We start from the raw sequence: 26,830 nt of genomic DNA, 5'->3' as shown, positions 1-26,830 counted from the left end.
ATCACAACTGGAAAGAGGTTACCTTAGGGTGGCTAAGAATATTTTCACTTAAAAAGCAAAGTAATTGTTTAAATATAACGTGTTTTCCACAGCATGCAGTTTTATATTAAAGGCAAAATTGAACAAATTACACAGTACAGGATATTTTGGGTGCAATTTGGATACACAAACACACTTAGGGCTCCCATGGCCTGAGTGAATTTAGAAACACACTCTGGGAACTCTGTGGTGACCTCAAACTTCAAAACTGCATGTTGAGCATCTTTTGCTTTTCCTTCTGCATTTCTCTTCCATATGTGAAACAGAGCTCACAAGACAAAGGAAATGGGAGAAGGAATTAGAGCTACCTGAATATAAAATCAATGAGAAGAGTAAGGTCACTACAGAGCACAGACTAATCTCAAAGACTATTGTGGAATACGAAATCCAACACCACTAACCTGCTCACTAAACCCAAAGAAATTCCCTGACCCCTATCCACTCAGCATTCAGACAGCTCAAGTCTGCCAGCTTGGCTGCTAATCTTATTTGACAGTATCAGATTTGGTTCCTGTTAGCTGAATCCATTACAGGACATCAGTCACACAGAGTAAATGGGCTTATCCATTAATTTCTTGGTCCTCCTGCACAGCACAGACTAGTAGAGACATGAAGTAAAAGGATGACAACGGCTGGACAACTCCAGCTGGGGTAAGAATTTAGGAATTTACTCTGTTTATGGTATTTTGTGCAACATCTAGTGTTAACATGTCGTTCTATTTCCATTTTATTTGAGTTGTTAATGGAAAAGTTGTCTCTGAGGCTCTACATTTCTAGTGTTCCACCCACAAAACCCTTTGGTATTTTGTCTGCCTCCTTTCACAGAGTGCAGTAAGAACTTTCCAGCGGGGAAAAGAACTGCCCTGCTCTCCCCATCAGCGCCACAAACCCACTGCCACCTCTGTGTCTGGAGCCTTCTCACTTACACGTACGTTATTAAAATCACATTCCTGACTTCTCACCCAGCAAGTGGGGCATTATAGCATGATCTGCAGGGATATTCAAGTACCAGGTCTTACCCAAACATGATTTATAGGATGGGATAGTATTTGTAATGAAAGGTTTAGCAGGTGGATCACGCTTTGTCTTCTTTTTTAAAACATACAATTCTGTAGATTGATTAGGTATGTTCTTTCCTGGGAATCTTTGATATTAAAGCTAAGAGTCACTTTCATTAATTCTTCAAGTGAAACAGAAAATCTCCCTCGCAAGAAAATAGACATAATCTTAACATAGACATAATCTTAATGTGTTGCAAAATATTTGAGACAGTCCAGATGCCTACAGCACAGCATTAAGTGAAAAGAGAACATCTGCAAATAGAAATTTATCCACAGAATGGCTTCCATTTTCTGATTGATCATTCTCTTTGAACTCTATATTAGCTTATGGTTTGGGGTAAATTGCATTCCTGGTTTCATTTGTGTGAGGTCTTTGCCTAGGAAACCACAGAAAACACTTTCAAAAGTATTTTCAAAGGCTGGCAGGATACACAATCATCACCTTAGCACTATTCCTGGCAGAACACTGCTCTTGTTTATCCATGTCAGCTCAGTTTATGGCATCCTCCCACAGTGACAAGAATTGAGGTCTGTGGGAGACAGATGATGCCAACTTCAACAGAGTCAGCTTAGGATTTTCTCAGTACACGGAAACAATCAGGCAAACACTACTGAGGTGCTGGCGCCCCTTCTCCTGAATTTTGTGTCTTGGATGATTTTGTCTTAACCCTGTGTTAACCTGTTTCCCAGTAATGGACTGCCATGTCTTCAATGATGCATTGCAGGTACACCTTGCAGTGCAGCTCAGGCCAGTCCCTTGTGTCACAAGGGGCTCGCTCACTTGCCCTGCCTGCAGCACCCAACTGCTCATGAAGCTTTAGCAAAACAAGCACACCTTTAACCCTCCAAGGTACAGGGGACCTCTCTTCAGGTGGATACCACACACAAGACTTAAATTTCTTCACTGTAAGAGTGATATATGAAAAACTGTGTTGGGAACCACTGACTTGTCTTCACAGAGTTTTCCAGTAGCTGTAAATAACGTTCTATGTCTCTGCTCTTAATGTGTCTAGCCATACATGAAACATGCAGAAGTCCAAATTTCTAAGGAAAACTCATCCATTAGTAGCTCAAATTACTACCAGAATAAGCACAATTAATGAAAATATATTTAATAGAAATCTCATCTTAAGCCTTTTTTTGAATCTCAAATTCTGTAATGACAGTCTTAGCTTTCAAAATATTTCCAAACTACAGGAAAATAATTTACATTTTCAGAAATCCACAGTGAGTTTCAGACCTCACTGTGTTTCTCACTGTGCTCCTGAGTTTCAGGAGCTTGTATTAGTAGGACTGAGACTGAAAACAAGGGGTTTTTTTTCTGAATTTTATCACCATCTCCACTGTACAGAGGCAAGCAAGTTATTCTGACCCTGGTGATTCCCACCTGGGTTTATGAAGATGTCAGTGATGCCTAGAAAAAACAGCATACTCACTTTTCCTGAGTGATTCTTCACATCCACCCGATACCTGTTCAAACCATGGCTGAACCATAATTTAGATAAGTGAACCAAACCATACTTCAGAAGTATCAGAAGGTACTACCTGCCCTATGCTATATCCAAGCCCCAATTGCTCTGTAACAGCAAAATTCGAAAGTTTAATTCTCTGTAGGTATGACTACAGTAGAGGCAGCAGAAGGAACAGGTGGATTACCAATCCTGAAATGTATATTCAAGAGTGTGCAAAGATTTCTAATAGGAGTCAGCCACTTTTTAAAGCAGATGTTGAAGTAATTCTGTCAGCATTCAGAATTTAAAGACATTGAGAAATGCATAAAAAACATGAAATTAAAATTGGTATGTGAGGTGAGAGTTGCTTTTTACCTACTATAGCTATTGTTAGATGAAGTCTCCAAATATGAGTACATTTTTAAAAGGATCAGTTCCATGACATTCCACTACTAACTGGCAAACATCTATAAATCAAGAGAAGGAGTTTAGCCTTTTTACTGACAGCATAGTCTGTAATTAAGACTTTAAAGCAATGTTTATTAACTGATTTGAATGCAGCACTAGCACAAGACTTAAATTAATTCTCTATTTTTGACAGTGATCTTTCTTTTTAAGCAGAGCTGACTCTTCACCTCCTTATACAAGTTGCAGCAATATCCAGGATGGTCTGTAGATGAGAGTGAATTCTCCATGAGCATTTAGCTCCCAGATGTCCAGACAACTTAGATTACACAACGATGCCATGGAGCAGAAGTGTTTAGCTCCTGCCAGGGTTAAAAACTCAGTGCAGGACAGGTGTGCTGCTCCCAAGGCCTATTTGGGTCAGAAGTTCACTCCACTGCTCTTCCACAAGCTCTAGCAGAAGACATTAAACACCTGAGCCCAGTGAACTCAGTGAACTCAGTTCTGTGAGCTCACCTCAATGTTTGCAGGTGCCAGCACTGGGTGTTCAGGTAGCTGCTGCTGCTAAGTTTTGTGAGAAACACCCAGCTCCCATCTGGACAACCCTCATTAGATGTAACCCACTCCTATGTCTTCTGATTTGGCAGAATCTACTGCAATTTAAAAATGCCAGGATAAGCCCCAAAAGAGAAAGATCTTCAGAAAATTTTATGTTCTAATGAGACATTCAAAGCAAAGAAAAGCTTCCACATTATTAGATTCATTTTTCTACTGAATATTAGTCTGAATTTACCATAGGAACAGACCAATTACAAAACCATGCCAGCTTGGGCAGTATACAAAAATAAAGGAGAACATTCTCACTGGTTAATGCAACTTCCCACTGAAGCCACAGAACTTCTGGCACTGATCTAAGCTGAAGGGCTCACTGGGTGAACACTTTATATGGATAAAGCCTTAATTCCAACATAAATAGTGACTTGTTTTTTGTTTTGTTTACAAAGTGACTGTACAATTTTAGAGCTATTTTTAAAGGTTTCTACAGCAACTGAAGAGTTAACCACAATATCCTCTCCACCCAATAGCCTTCAAGATAAACACCCCCCAAACAGCTCATTGCTGTTTGCAGTTCCAGTGTAGCAGGTGGCAAATCAATTTTTGGGATATTATATCAACACTCTTCCCCACTTGTGAGTGGGTTCTTTAACAGAAGACTAAAAAAGAGGTAGAGACTTACAGAGGTATACTCTTTTAACATTTTTATTTAAATACAACTTTAAAAAATTGATCCCCTATGAAAATGTCTGAGAATGTATGTCAGAAACTGCAGCTCTCTTCCTCCTCACAACTCTCTCTAGGTGTCTTGAGAGAATCTATTTGTGTTTTAACATTGACCAGTGCTGTCAAGAAGTGAGGCCAAGAAGGATCTCACATTCCTACCTCATTCCCAAAGAAAACCCTTGTATGGAAAGATATCCTTTCCTTTAAAAAGCCCAAATCATCACAGGATGCAATGATAAACATCTCAACACTGTATGTTCTCAGCATATTTCAATCCTATACTTAAGAGGATCACCTGTGAATACAGAAAAAAGGTAACTGTGTAATAATTTAATTGTTGAGCTTTCTGACAATAACTCCAACAAGGGTGAAAAAGATGAGATTATCTTTCAAAAAGTATAACTATCTTCTTGGAAGGAGGAATCCAGCTTGGTTTTGTGGTGCTATATGAGAATTTCATTTGGAAGCAGCCAATGAAGAACAAATATACTCAATGATTATTTAGTAATATAAAGAACAAATATACTCAATGATTATTTAGTTTGACAGTAGAATCATTTTCTGTATTAAAGTACTTTGGTTTTTAGGTAAAATAAAATCAAGATGTTCTGAATAACTGTTAAGAGTATCTATCAATGGTATATAACCAAGTATTCTTGGTTTTAAATAATCTGCTTCAATTCTGGACATTTTAATTAAATAAATGTTTATTTACCATAATAGCTGAAAATATGACCCTCAACTGAAGTCTTTTAGATTGTTAATACAGTAAATTTGTTCAAGAACTTCATATCTCATGAGCAGAAAAATACTACTAATTACTACTTAGAAGTGAGAAATGTGTTTCTAGTTTTGTAGGTTTGTCACAGTACTGCACATGTAACATATCTTCATTCTTTTCAATCACTGCAATGACCGAAGCTTGCATTTTACCTTTGAAAATATTCTTTACCTAAAATCTGCTTTCAATGACATTTTGAAATTTAAATGTTTCTTTTAAATAGACATGTACTAATCTAGGGTACATTCATGACCTAGCAAAAAGGAATTAACAAATTTAACAGGATGTTTATGACTGTAAACTGGAACACTTTCCCATTTATACCCACTAATGCAAATTCAACCTCTACATAAATCTGAGAATATTCAGAAAAGCCATCTTGGAACACCCAAGAACATTTACTATGTAACTTCATTACTGCGTGTCAACAAGGCCATGAGCATCCACAGATTCACCAATTTTGGCTAAAGGAAAGCTAAATTAGGGTAAGAACAATTCTCTTGTGCTTTTGTAATATGGAACCTTCTACTAGTGTCACCCACAAATTTTCTGCATGCCTTTTTCTCAGCTCCTTTGGCTTTGACTCTTAGCTGTAACAACACAAAGTTTTTGATGCATCACTGCCATCTTTTGGACTTCCACTAACACTACAATTTTCCAAGCCAGGGACTGAAGTGCTGACTGCACACATCATTTCATGCTTGCTCTTCAAGAATGTCCAGAAGCAACACATTTATGCTGCATTCATTATCTGTTTGATGCATGCATTCATTAATGCATGCATTCACTATCTGGGTCTTGTGTAATATGGGAATTTTATTAAACATTTGTCATCAAAACACAGTTTAGAAAATATTTTTCTTTTACCTTGGAATATGCATCATAAACCATGAAAGTCCATATTTCAGGTACAAGCACAGCCTTACAAAGAGTTCCTGGACATTCTGACAACAGTGGTGAAGCCTCTGCCGAGTGTTTGCTACTGGAATCATCTTCCTTTTTCTTCTCTCCTCTAGCTACAAGGTCACTGAAAATAAATCCTCCCAGCTCAGACATTGCAACTTCTAATTCAGCCAAGCACTTATGCACACATATTTGTCTTTAGATCAGTCCCCTGGCCTAGAGAACCAAACATATAATCAAAGATACAAAGTGTTCAGAACACGCTGCACTGGATAGCTATGGGATTGCACAACCTAAGAACAGACGAGATAAAGGGTTTTCTCTCTTTCTCTGTGCACAGTCAGCAAGTACAGAATTGCCCACTTCACCTCTGTCTGCAGGATGGCAGCTCTTTGCTCTTTAGCTGTAAGAGACTCTTTGAGAACTTCAATGTGCTGCTTGCTGTCAGAGAACTGATTGGTGAGGGTCTCCAGCTTGGTCTGCAGGGCCAGCAGCTCAGTGTCCTTGCGTGACAGCTCCTGCTTCACCTGGCCAATCTGCAAAACACAGAAAGCATGGGCAAAGGGAAAAATAATTTATGCCTTCCTTACAAAAATTACTATAAAGATACATAACTATCAACAACCAGTATGATACTCTGAAATTGTCCCACCGAACTATGAAGCCTTCAGTTATCTTGAATGAAAAGCTGGCAAAAATTTGTGTCTCGAGCAAAGGATAAAAGGAAAAAAAGAGGAGAGCAATGTCATCCATTTTTCAAGGGAGGTTCTTTTTAATAGCAGCAGTCTGTTGTTATTCATCTTCCAATGGACTGACCAAACCAGACACATAACAGGGACAAGGTTTCAATGGAGATGAAGCAGAACTGTAATGACAAAGTACCCCTAGCCTGTACTATCAGAGCAGATGAGACACCCTCAGGGCTCTCAGCAGCACAATGTTTGCTCTGAAATGTCACATCAGTAAGTTGTCCTCCAGCTCCTCACCTCAATCCAGCCTCATGCTTACAGAGGATGGGAAGACACCTTTAATTTCCCCACCATTTACAAAACCAGCATTTTATTCTATGAAACACACTTTAATTTGTGGAAGCTTCAAAAAGCAGATGCAAATATTCATCAAGACAACATGAAAACTGTTTGTGGAATTGCATTTCATTGAGAGTGATTTCCTAAATTTAATATAGTGAATTATATAAGTACAGAAATGAAAATTTATTTTAACAAATGTACGTTAGATTTTTATTTTAAAAAAAACAGTAAAAAATGGGAAAACAAAGCAATGATATAATATAAAATCTTAATTTAATCTAATATTATATAAAATCACTCAGGACAATTTTTATTAAATCCGAGAAAAAAATAAAATATGACAGAGAAGTCTAAATGTAGTTTTAAGTCCAAGTTTGTAACCAATTTTCTGGTTTGTTTCCTATCTCACAGAATAGTAATATTTTACTGCTACATATTATATAGCAGAGGTGGATATTTTTCTAAAAACTTAAGTGTCTTTTTTAACTTGAACAATTCTGTTTGTGTCATTAAAAAAAAAAATCCCTTAGCCCCAAAAGTACATTGTCCACTGCTTCAAAACAGAAATTAAAGGACATCACAATATAAAAAAAAAGTCCAAGTCACTGTCCATGTTTGGAAACATAGCACATGAACAAAATAATAGTATAATTTATAATTTATAATTTTTTAAAGTTTTTTATTAGAATAAATGCATATATTTGTGGAAGGTATAAATGAGAAAAAAGAAGCTTGGTAAATGCAGTTTTATATTGACAACACTGTTTCAAAAATGGGCAATTAAAGGAAGAAAACTCTTTACCAAAGAGTATTAAAATAGTACCAAAACATGTAACCCAAGACTCCTCTGTTCCAGTGTGAAATAGATTAGATGAGAGAATGGGGAAGAAGGAGAACATGCATCTCAAAAAATCTCTCAAACTCATTTTATTAAATGGAACACTGAGAAGGTATATATGAATTTATAGAACTACTCAATAGTTTGTTGTTCACTTAATTCAAACCTGCTAGGTTGGGTTTTTTTTTCTTCTTTTACTAAAAGCAAATATGCACAGAGGATGATTCTGCCACCTATTTTAATTCATCATAGAGGTATTGATGTCAGCTGCACTATTTCTGCTGTCAGCCACCAGTTGCACAATACTGCCAGACACAGAACAACTGCTGCAAAGAGCTGAATTATTCACTGGTTATCTTTTCTAGAGTATCTAAACAAAAAAGCCTCCTTAAAAAAATCTCAGATGACACAAACTTTAAATTAGTAGGTAGCCTGAATCAGAGTAAAACTTCCTCAAAAAACCAGATTGTTTTCAGGCTTATTTCAGAAGATATGTTACCCCACTTCATTATGTGAAGATTCCCAAATAGCACCATGAGATTCTTTTTTCAAGACAAGATTCTTGTCTCCCATTTCAGAGCTGCAAGCCCACCCTGCCAATGTGCCAACACTCTTTAGTAAGAATGCAGCACACACCATCCGCACTTATAAGAGACGTAAAGACACCATCAAGTGCTCACATCTCTCTTCTTGATGATACCATATTCACTCTTTTGAGTGAAACTCTGACTTCAAAGCAAAGGAATAACCTAAATTCATGCTGCTAAAATTGAGCGATGTGTTTAAAAGCATTCAGCATCCAGATCTCATTATGTTTTGTGAAATAATGTTAAGAGGGCTCAACACAAGTTTTCAAATTAGCTTTTTTTACTAGGGAAGGGAAATCTCTTTGAAAATCTGTCTCCAGAATCAATGCTGAATGCTTTTGAAAATCTGCTTCAGTAGAGAAGAGTAGGTTATTGCTCCAACAGCTCATACCATTAATAAACAGCAACAAAACAAATACAGATGTTCAGTTGGAGAGTGATGTTATTCATGGACACCAAAACCTTGTGAACAAAAAGGTAGCTACAAGGCTGAGCAGGTTGTTAGTTCTACTTATTATATTAAGCCATGAAGAAGGTAAGAGAAAAAAGCCAGGAAGAGCTAGCAAGCCCCAGTGAATGGCCACTGCACACAAAAGAGAGATCTTACTGCAGAGACCTCGGTCTGGAGACCAGCCACTCTTTTTTTCAGGTCCTCCCCTTGAGCCTCTTTGGCACTTAGCTCTTCCTTCAGTTGCTCTACCTGTCACGACATTGTTATGTTTTTAAGTATTTATTATTTGTCAACTTCTAGTCAGCCTGTTTCAGTCCTGACTGAAAGTGACAAAGAACTGAACAGAAGGATCAATGCTGGTCACTCATTTTCTCTTCCATTCTTCAGTATGTCCTCTCAAAAGTTTAATGTCTGTGTAATTTCATATAGGCTGCCTGACAAGAATTTAATTATGAAACAGAAGATATACAGTTATGGTTATGTTTACATATGTCAAGTATGTGGCACTTACCCCAAGGGTTTTGAAACTGCAGTTCATAAGGAAGTAATGACAACGAAAAGGACATACTTCAGCTTAAGAGAAATAATATTAATTGTCAAGCTACAACCACAAATTACTTATACAATACAACTCTAAAAAAATAAATGCTGTGCAATTACAGAACCAGGCAGGACAGCAAGATGTCAGGATAGGAGATGGCCATGAGTCATGAGCAAACAGATACCAAAAAGGAACAAATTTTCTGCAGGAAAATAAGTGAGCAGACCAGGAGACAAGAGAAATCAAGTAGCTGAACAGATCTATAGATCCACAGAGGGAGAGGACAAGGGAAAATTGAGGAGTTGCTAACAATGAAAGAAGGAAAGAAAGAAAAAAAGATGGAAGGAAGTGGTGCTCTAATCTCCTCCCCAATTCTAGTTTGAACAAGGTACCCTTTAGTTCCTAGAAGCAACCCAGTGGGATAAAGAGCAAAAGTCAGAACAGATGTGGTTATCTCAAGGTGTTTCAGTGAACTGGTGTGAGGCAAGAGGAAGGAACACATACTCAGTACATGTATCTACTTCAGGGCAAGTAACGCTGCTTTCTCCAGGACACTTCTCCCACCATTCTTTTTTTGACCAGTAATTTCAAGTAGGACAAATGCAGTGGGTTACAATTGTTCAGGACCTAGTAGAGTAATTTTTAACCTCTGTTCCAGGGTTTGTATACTGCTTGCAGGGAGTACACATGAGCTAATTAAGAAAGGCAGGACTGTTCACAATATACTTACATTTACTGTACAAGAGGGCTGAACCTTCACTAAAGAATGTTGGGACCCACTAAGAGACTGAGAAACAAAGAATGGATTGACTTTTGCCTATAGACAAGTCAATAGCCAGTGTCTGTCTTTACATGTGAAGACCAACATCTCTCACTGCTGTATTTGTCCTGTATTCCAAACAACAGAAATAAATGTCAGCACCAGCACTGTTGTAGACTCTGCTCTCATGCTGACTCCAATGTTGGAAGGAGAGTGTAATGGAAAACCATTATTGTGACAGTTCACCCTCTTCTCAACTTTTACATATTGGAAAGGCCAAACAGGTATTACAACAACAGCTGCAAAAAGAAATATCCTTTTTTCAACAAACTACCTTTGGAAAGACATCAGACCAAATAAAACTGGAAGTGGAAGGGAAGAAAAAGGAAGGGGGAAAGAGGGGGGGAAAGGAAGGAGAAATCAGGTGTGACAGACAATAAAAGGAAAACTTGAGCCATTGATCTTACTGAAACACCATAATAATATTTTCAAATTGGAATTTAAAATTTTCTTAAATATTTTTAAGTTATTTCACTGGCTTCATGACAGGTACTAAGTCAATTCTGTTTCCCAGCATTTTGACAGGAAACCCAGACCACACCTCCTAACAAAGGCACGAACATTTCTCTCCTCTGTTCACTCAGCTCAGTTTAACACAGGGCTGTCACTTGTTTTCTCAATACCTTATTTTTCATGAATTTGGAATGGCTACGGTACACCTCCATTTGCTTCATTTCCTCCTCGCGCTCCTCTGTGCTCAGGGCTCCGTTTGACTTCAGCATCTGAATCTCCTCTTCCAAATCCCGGAGGCCACGCTCCATGGAAGAAATTTTTGAATCCTTGTAGTGATTAGAAGAAATTAGAAGACATACAGCTGAATGATTTGTTAACATACTGTTGTAGCAAAACAAAAGGAGATATATGTCCAATAAATCACCTGCCCTTGAAATTTACCTAGGAAGTTCTTGGAGAAATCAGTGTTCAACTCCTTACATACAAGCACTCAGATACTCATTTTTCAATTTAGTTTTTACCTACCAAGGAAAGCAAGAGTATAGCACAGAAAGAAAACACGGTTCAGGGCAGAAACATCATGGAGGATGAAAGAAAGAAATAAATTAATAAATGAAGGTACATGAGGAAATTTTGCATTTTCAATAAGAAATTTAATTCTAATTTAATGGACTGCAAAATGTGACTGCAAGAATGGCAAGAAACTGGGTTTGTGCCACTAGTTAATTTAAGTGGGGTCACAAATGGGGAACAGCAAAGCACCATAAGCATGGAAAATGTGCAACAATCTATTCGTGACTGGATAAAGCAGTAAAGGATTCTGGCTCATATGTACAATGTATAAAACATTTCAGTGGGTTCAAAGTAGCCATGTGGAAAAACAAAGAAGTCAATCTATCATTATCCTCATACTTTTACAGGATGATCAGAGCTATTAATTCAGTGTACCTGGTTTACTGTTTCTTCAGAAGTCTTTTGTGTTAGGAACAGCAAGAACAGATTCACACAACACAGAGAGCTTCATGCATACTCATGATCATGGATATGTATTTAGGAACTATCATCTCTTAAAATAATCTATTTTTTCTTTTTTCATTTCCCCAAAATATTTACTCTTTCCTGAAAGACAGGTCTGATTTAAAACTATACTACAGACTTTCACAAAAAAAAACCTTTCTAACTTTTTCTTTGTCTGATACGTAAAGCACAGCTAAACAAAAAGCTGATTTTTTTTATTCATGAGATGAGATTTTTTTTAAAGGCTTTCATTCATGAAATGGGATTTTTTTAAAGCATCATTATGAAGATCTAACTGGATTTCCTGCTTAATGTTTGATACTTAAGTTGAAATTGGTAAAATGGATTTTTGCAACAAAAAAATTAGAGGTAGTAGGGTGAAATGATATGTTGAAATTACCAACAGTAATTCCTTTCAGTGCCCACATAATTTCCCAGAAATGCACCTGTGTTTCTCTTTTGATTGTAAAGACACTTAATGTTACCAGATGGTCAATTAGTTTTCATTACAATGGACCACAAAGATGACTAAGAAAAGAGTGACAGCAAATGAAAGATGGGATATAAAGAAAACACTGATACAGAATGGAAAAAGTTGCAGGAGAAAAAAGGAAGGAAAATAAAATATAAAGGAGGGATACAAAATGGAAAAGAACAGCTTGCAAAGACAGTTTCCAATTTTTCAACTCTATTTGTCCAAATCCTGTCTGATGTACTTTATGAGAAATACAATATGAAATATGATTGCATAAAGCTGTGTAAACCACACACTTGATTATGGCTTCTGAGCTCTTGGCCAATTGCCATCAGTCCATTAAATACTTACGCTAATGGCTTAAGAATTCAATCACAAATTCATCTAGAAAAGTTAGGTTTATGATGGCATACAGACATATTTCTATCTCTATGACCCATTCTTTAAGTGGGTTTCAAGTTTGCTAACTTTGCTAATACACAGAATGCAAAGCCGTACTTCAAATGTTGATAACATAAAAAGTAAAGAATCCACGTCATAAAATCCCACAAATCTTTCATATTAACCTATCATTCCTATTATTGTAATATAATGAACTCTTGGATAACTGTAAGAAATCTGTAACGGCTGCTGCAGGCAGACAGAAGACAAGTTTCTACTGTGTCTGTCTCTTCAGTGATCAATAGTAACAAGTAAAACAATAACAGATAATAAAACAGTATAAAAATATACTTATTTGCAGATGGTATTTGGTAGAGTCACCTTTCATATGAAACACCATTTTCCAGAGAACAAATTCTACTGCTGCCCATAAACAAAAATCATTTACCTTCATCTCAATAACAGTCTGGAGAGCCTTTGTCTTGGCTGTGTCGGGAGCGTTCTCAAATCGACGATGGATTTCCTGTACCAGCAGAAATGAAAGCAGGATTTAGACTAATGGCAGGGCCACTATACAAACATAATTACTAGCAGCTTCTCTTTCTAATACAAAGCATAACTCAGTGCTGCTTTCTGATGTTGTCAGTTCACTCATTTTATCACTTTTCATATCACAGACAGGATTGCCAAAAACTCATTCAACAGAATCCAAGCCTCAGGTAAAAAGGCACAGCACAAACTGCACTTTTGTCTACCCTCTTACTCAACATAAACTTGAAATGACAGCTGTGTCTACTACAAAGCTCCATCATCTGCTTGATAAACTAATCTGAACTCTTGATAGTTTTTCATGGAAGACATACACATAATGCACTTGACTAGAGGCTTACTGCAAACAGCAACACTGTGGTTTCTATTTCAATAAGTTATAAGGTGCAGCTGTTGTTAACTCTCTTTTTCCAGCATTTTTTACCCCAGAGTGGCAAAATTTAACTATATGGGATGAAAACCTTTCTCAAGGCTCTTGGCCTTGAGCACAGCTGAAAATACATTGCTCTAGAGGCTCAGGGGATGCAGACAGGAGGATACAAAGTCCATGTGATATTTCTGTTGATGTAAATACACAGAAATATCAAACTGCTTGCTAAGGGATAAAATTACAGAAAGCAGAAACAACTTAGTCTATTATATAAAGCTGAGGTTTCAAGCCAACACGTGTAAAAAGAGGAGAATCAATGTAGAAACTATTAACACTCTTTCGCTCTTAGCCTTCAAACAGTATTGTCCTTACAGCACACTCTCATGTTAACTGCAGGAATATGAATTCTGCTAGAATGTTAATCTTATACACCAGAAAAATACTTTGGTGCCAACAGAGCACAAACTGTAATGCCAGTAAATCTAACAATGAATTGTGTTATGTGCCCACAGAGGCAGTTTATCTATCCACTCCCCTCAAACACCTAAAAGACAAATCCCATTAGCCATTCACAAATTTGTAATTTCTACACACATTGTGAAGAGTTAAGATTTTGCACAGCAGTCATCCATGCAACCATTAATGCAAACAATTAATTATTTGGACAAAAAAGTTGCACAGTGCTTTCAAAAAATACTGAATACACTGTTTGTAAGACTGTGAAGTTCCTACACAGCTCTGAAGTGAGCAAGACTGAAATGTGTTGTTACATGACAAGGGCCACAAGAATCTTGCATAAGTCTGGCATAAGACCATTTGCATAAGTTGATGCCCATGAATGGTAATAACAAGAGAATCCAACAGAATGTTTCTCTGATTTTAAATATTATATTTGTGTATTATAGTTTCTGAGAAGTTATTTTTACAAGTGTGTTTGCAGTGTACATTGGTATTCTCTGAAATAAAAAAAAGTCCTCCTGAAAAAATACCTGAAAACCCCTCTAAATATATTTGTTTCTCCTAGAGTCAACAGAAAACTTGAAAGCCTCTGCAAAATTATTACTGGCACCAGAGTGGAGCAGTACCATTATTATTCTACTTACCTGCACCTGCATTCCCAAAATGGATTTACTCAAAGAAATTAAAACAAACCCTTGTGAACTTTAGGCAACTGAGAAAACAAAGGATAAGAAGGTCAAAAATTAACATGCTATAAATCTATTCTGGTCACTGCATTATTTTTATTTTAGTAGTTAGGTAATTTCCACTTGTGCAGAGGCACTGTTTCTGACCTGAGAATTTAAAATCAGCTACTACTATGGAAATGGGATAGATGGAATACATAACAGGAGAACTGCATGTCTGTAAAGAGATGCTGACACAACAGTATCTGCTTCCACCATTGCTCAGTGTTTTCCCAAAGAGAAAATTCTTCTAAGCTCCTTCTTGAGAAATTCCTGTATCTCCTCTATCTGAAGTGATGCTCTGCACTCCAGCAAAGGAAATGTCCTACTTCTATTGCCTTAAGTAATTCCACTGTGATTTGGATGACATAACCTGCTGAAAAATAACACCTCCCAACTCCTGACTGCACAGGAAGGGCTTAATTTTGGCAACATGCCTGTGATCCTGAAGAGCCTGAAAATAAAGCTACAGGCAAATAGAGCCTCTCTGGAACACAGACTGAAGAGCAGCTGCTGAAGGAAAGTGGTGCACAGATCCCCTTCTCAATTATGAAATACAGGCTGAATCCATGCAGCAGAATGGAAAAATACGAATATATAATATCTCTGATGTATTCAGTTCTGTTGTGAACACACCCCATAGATGGATGAAAATTAAAATTTGAACCTGTGAAACAGGATTTGGCGCAATAGTTAAAAACACAGGGCCTCACACAAATATTAGGATCAGAAAAACAGAAACTTAGTCCTTCATTCCTTGCAAGTTATCCATTCTGATAAAGTAATACAGGACTTTTCTTTACTTTACTTTCACACATTAAGAACTTTCTTATGTAACTGCTATTGTTTCCTAACAGGTTAGTAAAATTTAGCATCTTTGCACCTTTCAGTGCATACTAAATTATTATAACAGGGGTGGCTTATATAAATCTCTTTTTATGTTTTTATTGCTCTCATATATTCAATAAATGCTTCATTTAAAATAATAGCAAAAAGGAAAAACAAAATTATGGTGCAAATTGGTTCCAACTCTAAAGTACATTCACAGGCAACAAAATTCCAAAATGGGTTGCTCTGTCCAAAAAAATCTTTAAGATTCAATAACTAGAAACTGAAGGCTACAAATAGTCAGAAGTTCTAAACAAGGCAGGCACCTTCTCCAGATTTGGGGTTTACATTTAATCTTTATTTTTAATTAAGAATATCTATCTTCCTTTTCAAGAAAATTTACAACAGAAAAAGATATGAGCTAAAGGTGTGTATCATAATTATATCTGCCTAGCAGTCCTGCAAAACACCACAGTGCCCTATGAGGAACAATACTCTAATTTTCTGGTCAGCATAATTACATAGAACAGCTGATCAAACATACTGATAACACCGAATATGTAAAGAATAGCTGTGATAAAGTGATTTGAACACACCATAAATAGTTATGAAGTCCATGGGGTTTTTTTTGAAAGTAATTCAAAATTAGAGAATATAGTTTAGAAATGAAGGAGTCTTCTATACTGAGCAGTATTATCACTGTAAATTATACACAAGTACATAAAAATGAGATTTGAATTTAGTCCAAACCTTTTCCTCCTTCATAACCTGGCCACTGTTATTCCCCCAGTTGCTCCTATGTCTGATTTTGCACAGGATTCAGAACAAATGTGAAGGTGCACTTTCAAGCAATTGTGTTTCTATAGTGGAGGAGGCTATATGCTTAAAAATACAGCAACTTATCTCTCAGTAGCCACAAGACAAGCGGGTTCCAAAGCCATAAAGGACATGTCTTCCATCTCCTGCCAAACTTGCATTATCAGGCAGCACATTCCACACAGAGAGTAACTAAAACATGCCATTTCATACGTTAATTTAGTTTTTTAAAAAATCGCTTAAAAACATGATGTGTAATTAAAAACAGTCATGGTTCTGTTTTTTTTTAAATCTTAACTGTACTATCCATATCTTTGAGTAATCAATTATGATGTCTTGTGCTGGATCTTTGCATCATTCATTGGACTGAAGAGTTTTGAGTAAAAACTGGTTTTAGTCTCTAACCTTATCCTCCAGACCTTACTAAATGAATGTTACAGCTATTGTACTTAAAGTTTAGTCTCTCAGATGGCTTTTCTGCCTACCTAGATTTTAGCAACCTAGCTCAAATTAATTATAATAAAATGCAAATGTTACAAAAAAAAAGGAAAGTTTCAGGAGCATCCATCACCTCAGTATTAATGATCATTGTTAATTAGAAAATTATTTAGTAGCTATAGAAGATAAAATAGGTCTTTAGGTGTGTAGAAGGACAAATCATACCTGACTAACCTGATTTTCTTCTACCTATCTTTGTGGCTAAGTGGGGGACAATGGGTGTTCCATGTCTCAAGGCCTCCAAACATGCCTGGAGGCAAATTTGTGAGCCACACGCTGGGTAAGTGGTTAACAAAGCAGGTGGCAAATGAGCTGGGTTGTCAGGCTCAAAGCCTGGTGCTGATGAGCAGTGCAGGGTCCAGTAGGCAGCAGCTTCCCCCTGACAGCCCTCAGTGCCATCGTGAATTATCTGAACAATGGGACAGGCAGCACTCTCAGCAGCTTACAGATACATGGAATTTGGGGAAGACATGAATTGGATCAAGCTAAGTACCCTCGATGTGGAAAAACCCCCAAACCACTCCAACTGCATCCTGGGCTGAGTGAGAGTGAGCAAGAGTGCAGAAGCAGGAGGTGGGAAGCAGATAGTCCCTGTGTGCAGCCCTTGTGAGACCATTGCTGGAGCATTGTGCCCACTTTTGGGCTCCCCAGTACAAGAAAGGCACTGAAAATCTGAACAGTCTGCCAGACACACAATGGAAGGGGAGAGAGTGAGAGAAAAGTGTTTGCTCAGCTGAGAAGAAAAGGCTGGGGGAGAAACTTGATGCCTCCTAAAATGAACTGGAGGCTGTAGAGATGATGGAAACTAAACTCTTCTGAGAAGTGGAAGGATGATAGGCAACAGGCAGAATTTGCAGCACTGAAAATTTAAACCTGCTAATATGAAAAAGATTTTACTAGGAGAACAACCAAATGCTGGAGCAGGTGCCCAGAGATGCTGTGGAATCCCCCACCGCTTAAATTGTTGGTTTGAGCAGAAGGTTGCGTGAAGTAACCTGTGGGAGAGCCCTTTAATCTGCATGACTCATTTATATAAATATCTTTACTACCTGGTGCCAGAAGGTGACTGGATAGTATCACAATTGCTTAGTTTCAGGATTTTTTATGGTCTTTTTTTCAAACAGTGCTCCATACCAGTATTTTTAACTTCTATTTCAGCAAGATGTAAAAACGAACTGAAAAAAGAACATGTAAGAGTCCTCTAGAATTGATTTCATTGCTATTAGAGTTTTTGCTACTAAAATTATATAGTTATACAAGTCTGGAAGCAGTAATCATGGCAGTTCCTTCGGAAATTATTTCTGCATTTTTCCACTTGTCATTTCCTGCATTTGCCAACCCAATCAACATAATTCCCTGAAAAAAATAAAGTGACTGTATTCATAAAGAACATAACTTTGAAAGATGTGCTGGCAATTGCACACATATTGATAATGAAAGGTGTCAGTTGCTTTGAAGCTCAGCTACCCCTGGCTAAAGAAACTCATCTCTGTTTTGCAATTGTATTAATCCATTGAGAAGATTATTTCTAAATCCAATTAAAACCTCAGATATTAGGACACTTAAGTTTGTTAAGTAAGGCATCACCTAAAGTGAAAATTAAAGCACAGCTTCCTGCTCATCTCAGTATTTCAATCAGCAGGAAACAAAAGCAAAATCCTTCAAAACTTTCGAATTAGAGTAAAAGCAAGGTAAGATGAGAACTAATTCAAACCATCCAATTAGTTGAAAAGTAGCAAGTCATTGTGTTGAAATCTGACTACAGAAGTGTGAATTCAAAAGCTGAAGAAAAGTCAATTAAAAATTAAAATCTTAATCCTGTAGAACTTAATTTACATGTGTGCTAGTATTATTTTTTTTTCTCTTTCCTCTTATTTAAGGTGCAAAAGCTCTAATTTTGTACTTAAATTAGGTTCCAGCTTGTTTATGCTATTTTTAGGTTTTTGTTCTTCCACTACAAAGTTTGACATTTGTGGAAACAAACCTCCACAAATCTCACTTCTATTGAAAAAAAAAGTGCAGGATAATATGACCATCTCCAAGGAAAACATACCTAAGAGGCAATTTGTAAACAAAACAAATCATGTAACATGCACTGACTAAGAAAAGCTTCTAAAGTAACAAAACATCAAAAGACATTGAAGTTTAAGCATATTAAACCCTTAATCCCCAGACAGATTTATGCATTGTTTCACATATTTTAAAAATCCTATGTGAAATGTAAGGAAGTGCTAAAATGAAATAGTAAGAAATTCTCCTGTATGATGAAGAATAGCCCATTCAAATGGAAAAAAATTGCTTTGAAATAAGTACAGTAATTAAATAATTTACCCCCCATGCTAGAAAAAGCACATGAAGAAACCTACTGAAATTCTATAAATTGTTTCACTTTGATGAAACCATAATTACAATACAGAAAAAGCCTCCTGACAGATAACTGGAGTGCTGCTTTTTTCCATTTACTTAATACCCACACATTATTTAACTACTGTACAAAAATCACAAATTTGCTGTGCTAGAATAAGCTGTTTCAGATTTTTTTTGTCATCTGGAAAAATAAAAAAACAAATACATTCTTTTACAACCTATTTTTTTCAATTTTTGAAGAATTATGAAGCCACCAACCTCTGTACTGAGGAAAGCTGAAAATAGTTTCATATATGTTTGATTATTTTTAACTGTCATTCTTACCTAAGGTGACATACAGAATATTCCAAACTAAAATGGTATTTTAAAAAATTCAAATGCATAAAAATACATTATCCATACATTCAAGTTGCAATAGCCTGTTTTCTAAAATTTTGACCTACAAAACCTCTGTATTTTTTGAAACTACCTGCAGAGTAAACAAGCAATTCTAATAAAGATGTAATTATTTAAATTATCTTGATTGAAATCACTTCTTCCATTGCCATTTGCTTCTAAAAGGTCAAAAGCATGAAGAAGCAATAAAAAAGCAGAAACTTTATTTTTTACCTCATCAGAAATATATCCCCTAATCTGATGGTAATAAGAGTTACAGTTACTGAATTTATCTACTCCTGCAAAACAAAACTTCTCTCTTGAAGTATCTTATTTATGTGGCAAAATCTTGGCATGGGACAAAAGTTTTCTTTGAGTTACCTCTAATTGCTCCAATTAAAATTTCTCAATCCTCCTCTGAGCCTGGAGCAGAAAAGAGTAAGAATTTTAACACACCCACGGAAAAATAATTTGTTTGCAAAACTTGTCACAGCTCATTAAAATCCAGTCAGACAAGGGAACCAAGCTCCCTCCACTGGGCACAGCTCAGCAGGGCTCTGATGGGGCATTTTGATGCCACATCCCTCCATTCCCTGCTCTGAGCTCCTTGCTGCTGCTCTCTGGCCACCACAGGACCAAGTTTTGCTAATCTAAGGCTAAATACACCTGTGTGATAGCCTGGTGTGCCCACCTGCTGCTCTGCCAGACCTCTGCCCCATGGGGAGACAGAGAAAGGAGGGCTCCAAGACATTTAGTGCTAATTCCTAGGATAGAATGCCCAATTTGACTCCAAACAGCCACAAAGAAAGGTCAGTCCTCGCAATAAGGCCATCCTAAGGAAGTGTGATGCAGTTCACAAACAGCATTTTGTGGGGTTGCCATTTCAACAAACACTTAACAAAAGAAATAATAGCTTTTTCTGCCACAGCTTCTTTCCTTAAGCTCATTGTGGATGAGTGCCCTCAAGAACCAGCCATTTCAGTGTCTGTTCTACATACAAAACCTCCTTATTTGTTGAGCGCTATATCCCTCACTCCTTCATTCAGTTTTGTACTCAGATGGAATAAAAATCTATCTTGTTTGAATGGGCCCAATTACTTAAAAAAAAAATAAAATTAAAGTCAAAACTTAATTTACTACCAAATGGTTTCTGGACACAAAGGATAAAGCTCCTGTCAGTTCTTCCCTCATTCCACACTACTGTAACATGCAAGCCTTGACTCCAGAACTGTCTTCTGAAGAAAAAAAACCTCAGGATAAACAGCCTTCTTTCTGTTACCAAATAAATGGTTGTGGTCAGCCATCCATATGCAGTCCTTGTTGGACTGTCCTTACAAATCTTAGTCTGCCCATAGTACTCCAAGTGTTTGGGACACCAGGTAATGATGCAGTCACAGCATATTCTGCCCTAAGCTGCACTGATATTTGGGTTATTAATCTGTGTAACTGAGAAAAATCCATTTCTAATCAGTGCATCTAGCACTTTGGGGAGCAGGGCACAGGGAGGATGTCAAAAAAACCAAGCAAGCTTTGTTATTTTTGCAGCTATGGACCACCACTGAAAATTCTGCAACAGGCAAGTCTGAAGCATAGAGGCAGCAATTAATGCAATTTGGGAGCTATTCTGGAAGCTGTAGTCCAGCTGCTGGATTTCATCAAATATTTCTTCCTGGTATGAAAATAATTTTTATTTTGAAAGTTAAGTCTAGAATACCAACAACAGTAATTGTTACAAAGACTGAAGAAGGGTATTCAAAATAGCAGCCATCTTTTAATAAACTATAAAGCTTAAGCTTCTTTTCCAGGGTAGAGGAATGTGATGCAGCCACACTGTTATCTGCTGCAGTCAGGGCATTCTAATGTTTAATGAGACATTTAACTATTTGTGTTAATGAGATATTGTCCTCTCTGTCATTTGCTGAATACATCCTATGCCTGATACAGTAACTTTCCCATGGACTTAGATGAATAATTTCTTGAGATCCTCAGAAGTCAGGGCAATTGGGAAAAGCCCAAGAGAGTCAAATTGCTTATGGAGATACCTCTCAGGAGCTGTTGGAGAATCCATTTTATAATCTGGATTTGGGAGACTGAGGCAGTGCTCTGGGAGATGAACAAAAATATGTGATGTCTTTTATATGAGGAACAATTAAGCATCACTAGATTTTTCAGCCTAGAAAAAGGGATAATTTGGAATGGATATAACAGCATAAAATGGTGAGCGGCACACAGTTATAATCATATCATAACCACAACTCTGACCTCTCTTAGAATTTATTTTCCTTAGAAAAATAATGCAATCTTTAGTACAGTAACAGCAATAGCAAAAGCTGAAGAAATCAATTCTCAACGTTTTAATTTTCAAGGTCATACTGCTGGCCACTGTAGCTGCACTGCCTGCCTGAAAAATTTTCTGATGACCTTGAGTGCCAACATCACACTTTGAATTACATGTAGGTTTCGAAGTCAGAAAACTGAGGGACACCCTTCTGCTTCAAGATGTAGATCTTTAATATTATTTCCAGCAAATATCCTATCAGAAATCTAACACCGTTGCAGAGTCAGAAACAGCACTAGTGTACATCTCAGAACTTATTTTGCTAAGATGGTCAAGACTGCTATTAAAATTTTTTACTGTGTTAGGACATGAAATATAAACTGACCTTCCACACTCTTAAGAATCCCTTTGAGATACTAATGCTTCCTTTAACAGCAGTATTTAAAGAAGAGTTTAGCATGCCTTTCCAGATACTGGGAATGCTACATATAGAACCATCATTTCTTCAAAGCAGCTCAAAAATTCCATCATTAGTATCTGGGACAGCAAAGGGCTAAAATAACCTACAACTATGGAAATACAGATGAACATAACAGAAGGTCAGCTGAGGAGGGTGATGGCGACACACCTAACAGGTGACACACCTAACAGGTGACACACCTAGGAGAGACAACTTCCAAGTGTGAAATATGGACAGCAGCTGTGAAACACATCCTGCAGAGCATCTGGGTGCTCAGGCAGTCAGATGCAGTCAGCTGCAAGTTCCTCTGATTTTCTCCAGCTTGCCAGAGCCCCAGGCCTGAGACTTGAGTTTGCTGCAGATAAGTCTGAGGTCACTTAGCTCAGCCTTGCTCAGAGCTCAAGGTTAACACACAGGTAAAAACAAAACCATTCCCGTTGTCACCCAGTTCCATAAAGAGAAAATATGGCACCGCATTTTTGAGGCTACAAGGATGCTCAGCTTCACAGCTGGATCCCACATAATATCCATGGTTTGAGCTACAAATTACATTATGCTCAGCTCATGCTTCTCAGTGAATCAGGGCCGGGTAAGCAGCAAGGAGTAATTAATTTTAAAGCATTTGATAAATCACATTTGCACTTTCAAGTCAATAGGTCATCTCTACCTCCTCTAGGAAGTCTTTTACCATAAAAACTAGTATTTAAATGACTGATGATTTCCAAATATGCATGAATGAAACAAGAATTCTTATCTATCTCACAACATCCACTCATCCGCAGCAGGAACAAACGCAACCGCATTACTCAAAAATTGCACAGCTCCTGCCAGCTTTTCATTTATGTTGCTGGACTTAGAGCAGAAACAAATGGAAGCCATTTGAGTCTCTTCCTGAAATAGTTACAAGAATTGGAACAGAATTATCATTGGTTGCTAAATAAAGGAAAAACTGTAGTGCAGAAACTCTGGAATCATATTATCTTCACTCCAGACACTCAAGAGATTACTGCTCTAAAAAAATAAATCTGGCCTAAATCTGGCTCAGAAATGCAATGGGCTCCAGCTTTCTTATATAAATGCTTGCAAGACCACAGGCACTACGGGTCAGGCCCTGGAAACATATGAATAAGAGGTATTAAGAAGTATTTATGTGCTGCATACACTCATCTCAAAAAACTCTTCCAGGCCTTGCTTTCTTGACTTCTTAGAGAGGGACCTTAATTCTTTTATACCAATAGAGCTTTCCAAAAAATGCTGAACCATGAGATAGATACCAATGTGCGGAACAGGTCATTAGATTCATACATGGATAGCTATCTATTCATGCCTTCAGTCGACAGATGCAAAATAATCTTTATACAGAATCTTAGCACTAGTGAATCCATGTATACACATATTTATCTGTGCATCTACACAATCCATGTTGAATTACCAGCCTTTTAGAAGTTAATATTCTATTACTTTAGGAGGCTGATTGACAAGAGGATAATGCATTTAATAATATCAAAAAATGTAACGACACTGGCTACACAATAACTCATTTTCTTTCATTTAGTTTCCTTCATTTTACTAAAATATTTGTATTCTATATAAACTATATATTATTATAATTAGTTTAAAATTATTAATAGTGTAGAATGTCTGCCACTGTACTCTTTTATGGTACAATACAGACATAACAATAGTTTTCTGTTTTAAGGAGGATGGTGAGAAGGCATTACTATGTGTGCAGCAGTGTCCCTTTAAGAAATCTCTTTTTTGGCTGTGCATCCAGGGCAGCTAACAGTTTTATCAAATACCCTTCACAGCAAGATGACTGTTACCATGGAAACTGTTGAGCAATCATCCATTACTGTTGCAAAGATTTCTCTCTCTGCTCTCACCTAAATACAGGTAGCTACTTTCTCTCTAACTACAATAGAACAGAAGGATTCATAATTCATTTTACAGGCATTGGGACAATGCATCTCCAGTTTCCAACGGAGACTACAGGCAAAGCAGGGCCCACACCAAAAACCCCAAAAGGTACATACAAAGAAGCCATAAAGAAGTTTTAAAATATGGGCAAATTCTATTGAATCTAATGTAAAATGCAGCTTATAGAGAGGATGGAAGATTCTTTCCTTACAACTGTGAAATGGATAGGAGACAGAGGGCAGTTTAAGATTGGAGATATGTTTGGTCACTCACCTCTCTCAGCATGTTGTTTTCTTTTTCCTTCTGTTCAAGAAGGCTTTCCAAATGGTGCACGTGCATCTCTGCCTCAGCCAACCGTCGTGTCCGCTCATGGTCTTCCTCAGTGGCTTTTGCTGACAGACCTTTACTCTGCAGCATCTCCAGCAGCTTTTTGATGGACTCATCACGTGCATTTAAGGTCTGTTTCTGTGTCTCAATGCGCAGCTCCATCTCCTCCAAGGTTTTCCGTAGCAGGAACAGCTCCTTGGCCTGGCGCTCGTGCTCCGCGTGCAGCCGCTGGAAGTTCTCCTCTGTCAGCTCTGCCACGAAGGGCTCACTGGTCCTGCTGCTGCTGTCCTGCTGGAACAATTGGTTCAGGTCCCGCTGGATCCGCAGCTCATCTTGGAGAGCCTGGATAGTCATCTGCATATGCTGAAAGAACAAGTAAATCAAATCAGAGGATTCCCCCCACTGGAGAAATACAGACAACAGTATGAGCCACATCAGACCTCCTGAACCACCAACCAAGAGGAAACCACCGTGCCAACAGACCAACAATGTTTTCTTAAAGCAGAATTGAGGTGGAACTGGGCTATTCTACAGAAAGGTCAAGTTCTTCCTTCTATGCCTGGTAGAGGTTGCTTAACATTTAGAAGACTCTTGCTTGAGTGACTCTTCCACTTGCAACAACTTGAGAGAGTGACTGTTTCAAACAGGAAAATGCCAGCAGCTTTCAGCAACCTGTGTTAGTACCCTTCCAAATGTTCACTTCCCCTATAGAACAGTTATTTAGAAGAAGACCCAGAACTACTATAGAATTACTATCTTGGCAAAGCAGAGGGGCACAATGCTATTAGAATTTACATATCACCCACAAAACATAATCACCTGTGAAGGCTCCCAAGTCTTCAGCAGTAACTCTACACCTAGCAGATTTCCCATTTGATTTGGAGAAGAAACTTCAGCTTGTAATGAAGAAACACAACTATAGAAAACTGGATAAATGCTGCACAGGGAAAAGCGTCACATCATAAAATTTAATGCATGAGGATTTTAGCACAGAAGAGAAGGTACCACCTCACAAACAGGAATATGAAGTCAAATTATCAGCAGTAATTTGTTGTGCAAGACAATAAATCCTGTCTCAATGACTAAATACAGTGGGTTAATATAATGGGACAATACAGAAGAAGCAGTTTGCCTACAAAAATGTCTTTGTTTAAAATTTGATAAATAAGTTTTTTCTTCTCTGCAAGACGGAAGTATCAAGCCATAACAGACAAGTATAGACACTGCACAAAGATTTGATTACTACAAATGAGATGCACACTGAATGAAACATCTCTTCTCCCTTAAGTGAGGCAGACATGCTTACACTTTAGTCTGAGTGTGAATAAGTCGGATGCACCGATCCCTGGGGTCTACATTTATATTACAAAAAACAGTGTCTGCAATACAGCTATTCCAGGTATTCACTAGGCTAAAATACTAGAAAAAGTTATATTCCATGATCAAGCTTAATGCAGAGACACACTAGTGAGGTCTAAAATGCAAAGACGGTGCAAAATCAATGCTTTCTATAAATCCAAGTACTTAATTTTACTCAAGTATTTGTAAAAAGAGAAACTATGAAGATTTGGGTTTAAGCATTACTCCAAGAATATGCTTATCAAAATTCTTATGTAAAGTGCCTTGAAGATGTTAAAAAGCTGTCTGGGCATGGCCCTGGGCAGCAGGCTCTAAGTGGCCTTGCTTGAGCAGAGGGGTTGGACCAGCTGATCTCCCACCAACCTCAAGCACACTGTGATTGTATGAAAAGACAGCAGATAGTATTTATAGCAGAGTTAATTACCTTTTATCTGCTTTAGAAACACAAAGGGTTAGTTTGGTTGTACAGAATGGTGCATAAAAGGCATTCCAAACCCATTTTCTTTGCAGAAGTCAGTATTTTAGACCAAGTGCTTCCCCCCTATTTGTGCTATGGCCTAAGAGCAGCTTTTCACAACCAAAATTGCTGTTACACTGTCAGCTCACCTAAGGCCACACTGCCACTAAAGGGAACAGTCTTGCTGTTTGTCCTTCCTTAGGTGGTTGGCACTGATAACAGGATCTAAACTTTACCTGATGGCTGAAAATCAGCCCCAGCAAAAACCGAACAAAACGTCTTAGCAGCCAGATCTCAAACTGAGTTGTCAGTGTGGCTACATCAGTCCTGATTCTGTGCAAAGCAGGGGTGGCAGATGCTGCCAAAGAGCTGGCAGAGAAGAAAATGGAAACATCCTTTACAGCATCAGCATAAACTAAAATCAGCTTAAATGCAAAGCTCTGTGGTTGGTTTAAGATGCTGTAATCACCTTTTCTTCTACTTCAATAACCACAATACCTGGCAGTTAGTAATTTGGTTAATCTACAACT

The 26,830-nt window shown here is 37.6% G+C and overlaps 1 protein-coding gene across 18 annotated transcripts in view; it reads right to left on the bottom strand.

Moving 5' to 3' along the window:
* The window catches only part of ERC1 (ELKS/RAB6-interacting/CAST family member 1), a 275,891-nt gene that overhangs the window by 191,694 nt on the left and 57,367 nt on the right, over positions 1–26,830 (bottom strand). For 12 of the 18 annotated variants that reach the window (XR_014951966.1, XR_014951968.1, XR_014951967.1 and 9 more), the window contains exons 3-7: positions 24,431–24,847; positions 12,964–13,038; positions 10,813–10,968; positions 8,994–9,077; positions 6,290–6,457 (exon numbers count right to left, since the gene is read on the bottom strand). Coding sequence is in view for 12 of the 18 variants with exons in the window: in XM_077783291.2 (XP_077639417.1) it covers positions 6,290–6,457; positions 8,994–9,077; positions 10,813–10,968; positions 12,964–13,038; positions 24,431–24,847 (900 nt within the window). In the remaining 6 variants the exon portion in view is untranslated. The remainder of the gene's footprint in view (positions 1–6,289; positions 6,458–8,993; positions 9,078–10,812; positions 10,969–12,963; positions 13,039–24,430; positions 24,848–26,830) is intronic. The other 6 variants (XR_014951970.1, XR_014951965.1, XR_014951969.1 and 3 more) reach the window with 1 other exon arrangement.

Source organism: Lonchura striata, chromosome 1A (genome assembly GCF_050655825.1).
Source record: "Lonchura striata isolate lonStrDom1 chromosome 1A, ASM5065582v1, whole genome shotgun sequence".
NCBI lineage: Eukaryota > Metazoa > Chordata > Aves > Passeriformes > Estrildidae > Lonchura > Lonchura striata.
The sequence above is the reverse complement of the archived record's forward strand: the minus strand, read 5'-3'. Positions and strand labels throughout refer to the sequence as shown.